At 45.7% G+C, this 5,044-nt stretch overlaps 1 protein-coding gene across 1 annotated transcript; it reads left to right on the top strand.

The window, feature by feature from the left end:
- Window positions 1-364: 364 nt before the first annotated feature.
- Window positions 365-3,394, top strand: LOC123038266 (cysteine-rich receptor-like protein kinase 10). Its single transcript, XM_044462137.1, has 4 exons — window positions 365-812; window positions 1,180-1,560; window positions 2,060-2,591; window positions 2,776-3,394. The coding sequence occupies exons 1-4, from the start codon at window positions 383-385 to the stop codon at window positions 3,392-3,394; spliced, it is 1,962 nt and encodes a 653-aa protein (XP_044318072.1). The 5' UTR covers window positions 365-382.
- Window positions 3,395-5,044: the final 1,650 nt, after the last annotated feature.

Consider the following 5,044-nt stretch of genomic DNA (forward strand, 5'->3'; position numbering starts at 1 on the left):
TATATGAAAAACAATGAACAATAAAAAAAAGTACAAGCAAAGGAAAGTAAACGAGATGTGATAAGCTTACTGATTCGTTAGGTACATTTAGTACAAGTTACTAGTTAATTATTACTAATAGCTAGGAGTAGTCCGTTGGAATCCACTTGTACACATAGTTAATTTGCCTCGACAAACAATGATGAGGATGGTAGTTCACGGACCTGGTCTTGAGGAATTTCGAAAAGGTCTACGAGCTTCATTTTTTGCGAGAGGAAAAGGTCTACTAGCTAGCTAGTTGTACGACATGAACCGTGTATATAAACCCATGGGCATTCTCCCTCCAAAACAGCAAACCAAGCAAAGCCCAGCGTTGTAGCTCTACAGTACAGAGCTAGTAGCCATGACACTCGGACAAGTCTCACTCCTGTTCCTTTGCTTCCATGTGCTGGCTCCGCTGTTATGCACAACCTCCAATGCAGCTCTTCTTCAAGCCTTCAACTGCTCCACGTCAGACAATTACACCGCTACCAGCGCCTACGCCGCCAATGTGAAGCAGTTCCTCGCCGCGCTTCCCGAGAACGCCGTCTCCAACAACGGGGGCTTCTATAATGGCACCGTCGGGGAGGGCGTTGACACTGTCTATGGCCTTGCCATGTGCCCTGCCGACTACTCGCGTGGAGACTGCGGCGATTGCCTCACGGCTGCTGCCGCTGCCAGCAACGATGATGGCCTGCAGAATCGATGTCCTGGGAGCAGAACCGTGCTTGCCATGTTCGACCGGTGCCTCGTCCGCTTCTCCGACAACAACTTCTTCGGTACACCTGAAACAGGTAAATATAATGCTCTCTCTTTGACGAGATTTTGCTTGTGAATAAAGTATTATTTTAGGACAGGCATGCCTTTGATTAATATTACTTCCTCCATAAAGAAATATAGAAGAGTTGTTTAGTGATCTAAACGTTCTTATATTTCTTTACAGAAGGAGTACAATATTAATAGTATGCATTGTACTCCCTATCATTAATGGCATGGAGGAGTGGTTTTTTTGGTTGTGCTTGTCGAAAGCCCGGCCCAGGGTATGGCCAGGTTAGAGAGTCAGCTAGCCCTAAAAAAAAGGCTCCCAATCCTGGATATATAAGTAAAGTGGAGGACCGCACAAATCTAAGCAACAAACTCCTCCTATTTTGGTTGATGCAGGTGTAGTGCTGGCTTTGTCCGGTGAGAGGGTCATGGCGCCGGGTGTGTACAGCCCCACGGTGGAGCAGGCCTTCAAGGACAGCACCGACCGCGCGGTGATCTCGCCGCAGCGGTTTGCGGCAAGCGCAGGGCACCCCTACGTGTTCGTGCAATGCACGTGGGACCTATCGGCGGACAAGTGCAGGCAGTGCCTGCAAGTGCTGTCGGCCAACACGTCGGGCATGATTTCCATCCGAAGGGAAGGTCAGCGGAAGAGTTACAGCTGCGCTCTTCGGTACAGCAACACGAGCTTCATGGTTGTGCCGTTCACGTTCACCGCTGCTCCACCAGGATCTAGGACGCAACCTATCGGTCAAGCGGGCACTTCAGCACTTCATGGACGTGAGTATATACTTCACATGTCGTGCCGTGTATGACTGTAGGTCGATTGTTTGTACATTACATACACCATGGTAGTGAACTCGCATGCAGTTGGAAATTTGTTTTCGTTCCATTTTTGTATGAGTTGCTCTTCCTCTCCTTGAATGCAGATTCCAAGGCTGAAACCGTGGGTGGGGCTGTCGGTGCGGTAGTTGCGGTGGTTTGTTTAGTAGCTTTGATTTGTTATGTGTTCAAGTTAAGAGGCCAGCGAAACACAAAAGGTATCAATTCACCCTCTCGATACGTGAATAATGTTTCACACTTTGCAAATTCATTTATTTATTTGCAAGGTGTTTCGCTACAAAAATTTATGAAACTCACGTACAATCCAAACCAGTTACGCTCAGCTTGTATCTTTTGCATAGATACTTTCATTTTTATTCATTTTTTGTGACAAGTAATTCTGAACGGAGGGAGTACATGCCATGCGCTAATTTCGGTATTCATATCATCATGATAGATCTTCGAAAGTTCTCTTATTCGGAACTGGCGAGGGCAACATCCAACTTCTCGGAACAAGAAGAGCTTGGTGCCGGTGCCTTTGGTACTGTCTATAGAGGTAAAGTGGAGGGCATCCAGCAGTCAAAAAATCAAAACGTGGAGGGCGTCCAGAAGTCAAGAAAGGTAAAAGTGGAGAGCATCCATGTGGCTATAAAAAAGATTACAATGACAATTCCAAAAGAGACATCATCACAACAAGTGCCGGTAGACACGACAGATGTGAGGGTACGCATAGAACAAGACAAAAAAGATCTAGAACTAGTGAGGAAAGACTTCTACAATGAGATTAAAATTATGAGCCCACTTCACCATCGCAACATTATACGCCTTGTGGGGTGGTGCAAGGAAAACAAAAGTCTTTTTCTTGTGTACGAGCTAATGGAGAGCGGGAACCTCGAGCACTATCTTTACCCCAAGCATGGCACCATGGATACAGACCTTCATGGCATAACGGCTTCGGGCGCTATTCTGCTTCTAGATTGGCCAAAAAGGTAAGCGCACACCCACTCACCTTGCACTGGGTTGTATAATTAACAACCAATATACTATTGCTTACCTGCCAAAAAAATCATATATCGCCTGACATTTAATGTATCACAGGCAAAACATATTGATTGGAGTAACCACTGGACTTGTATACCTCCACTGTGAATGTGGGGAACGCCTCTTGCACAGGGATATCAAACCAAGTAATGTGTTGCTGGATAAAAACTTCAACGCCAAACTGTGTGACTTTGGGCTGGTGACGCAGTTCAGCCATAATCATACCTCACGCACAACGAAGATCGTCCGGGGGACCCCAGTCTACATTGACCCAACATACGTGGACAGCCAAAGGGCATGCCAGCAAAACGATGTCTACAGCTTAGGCATACTGTTGCTTGAGGTTGTATGCTGTGAGAGGCCAGAAATCACCGACACCGGGCACAACCTCATTCACAAGGTCTCGACATGTTACCTAGGTAATCAAATTCTGAATGCAGCTGACACAAGACTCAGAGGTAATGACAACTTTGATAGGCAAATTGAGCGGGTGTTGAAGATCGGACTCGCGTGTGTCCAGCGAGAAGTCAAGCAGCGCCCACATATCAGGAGAGTGCTTGAATGCTTGACTAACGAGACAGCTCAGTTACCTTTTTTCCCCACTCCAAGTTGTATCCCTCTCACACTAAGCGAGAGTGAAACAACTGCTGCCTCAAGCTCCCGTAACAGCAATGCCATCCCCGCCGCTCCACCTTCACAATCAGGTACGGCGGCTGGCCAAGACGCTGGTGTGACGCCCCTCCTACCATAGAGGAAGAAGTGCACCACTAGTTGAAGCTCGTTTCCTACTATTGCCGATATTGTGGTACATATCCTTCTAATGTGTAAATGTTTATGTGTATTTTATTTCATAAATGGGATACATGTCATTGTGCAACGACATACCCAACATTGTGTCTTCCATCATTGTAATATATGAAATTAATTATGTGGTTGTTGTGGGGAGATGTTCAACTAAGAATGAATATATATCACACCTGCAAAACTATTTTGTCTGATAGAGATTGTCGCAACTGTGTTTCAAGCACAACGCACTCATTAGAGTAGCCACGGGGCCTTCATACCTCTGCCATGAATTTGCGGAACATCTCATGGGAACCGCGGATATGTTTTAGCCACCAAAATGAATTCCAGTAGATCATCTTTCTTTTAGCCACAAATGAATGTTTGAATCCCAGTGAAAACCGGTGCAACGGTGGCGAGCTCCCACGACACCAATCGAGCATCAGGGACAGTGGTTAATGTATACCGTCTGTACGTATATGCAGTTAGGGTTGCTTGGTTGTTGTGAAGTTAGGATGCGGCCTCATCATCTCATGTGCATTGTACTAAGCTGTGTAACCCTAATTGCAGTATTTTTCGATAAAGAATGTATTTTATTGATTCAAAATGAAGCATCAAAAGGACCCACAACCAACACCAATATACACACACACACACAAACTCGCCGGCAGATTGCAAAGTCTTATAAGACCAAAGTTGTGCGTCGGCAATGGAAAAAAGAAAAGGAACCCCAAATGCGAACGGATTCATGATCGACAAACTACAACAATGACTATATCCGCACCAACATCTCATGACACCACACGAACGACGAGGTTCTTCAAAAGCAACGCCTTCAAGAAGGAAGTGGCGCTCAATCGCCGCCGTCACCGGATCGATCCATTGAAGGCCAGAATCTAGGTTTTCACCCTGAAGAATCAATTTGAGCATATCCAAGCAATGCCTTCAACAACGTTTGAAGGTAAAAACCTTGTCATTGCTAGGTATAACTGACACACGTCAGACCTAGTCTTTCACCCCGGAGCTCGAGACCGGATGCTCGAATATCACTGACATCAACGTCACTTTTGTGTTGCTGTCACCACTTTTCACGAGCCCAACAGCTATATGTGATGTGCGGCCGTCGCCGCTGCACAACCATTCCTCTACGTCAAGTCGCCGCATGCAGTTTGCAACTCCTTGCAAAGACAACCACCGGATCTAGAGAGAGGACCCTCACAAAAACCTTTCGATGGCCGCCACAATCCCATGAGAGTCCGTCGCCGCCTACTAGAGTGGCGTAGATGATGGAGCCGCAATATCTGCCATTGTGGGTGACCTCCAAGGCCATGGCGGCAGCCCGACGAAGGCCCCGTCCGGCGCCAACTTCGATGGGACAGCTGCTACTTGTGATACATGTATCTCGTAATCACCATTTGTATTATATAATCATGTATACATGGTGTGTTGAGAATTTATTTGCTAACTAATGTTGCATTTTTTAATGTTTTATGTCTGGTGTATCATATAATCATGTATATGTATTTTACAATTTTTTACATTAAAATATGCAAACAAAAATATTAAGAGTTGTGTATTTGCTAAAATATTGGTAATGTCGGCATGCAAGACTATTACA

This window comes from Triticum aestivum, chromosome 2A (genome assembly GCF_018294505.1).
Source record: "Triticum aestivum cultivar Chinese Spring chromosome 2A, IWGSC CS RefSeq v2.1, whole genome shotgun sequence".
Classification (NCBI taxonomy): domain Eukaryota; kingdom Viridiplantae; phylum Streptophyta; class Magnoliopsida; order Poales; family Poaceae; genus Triticum; species Triticum aestivum.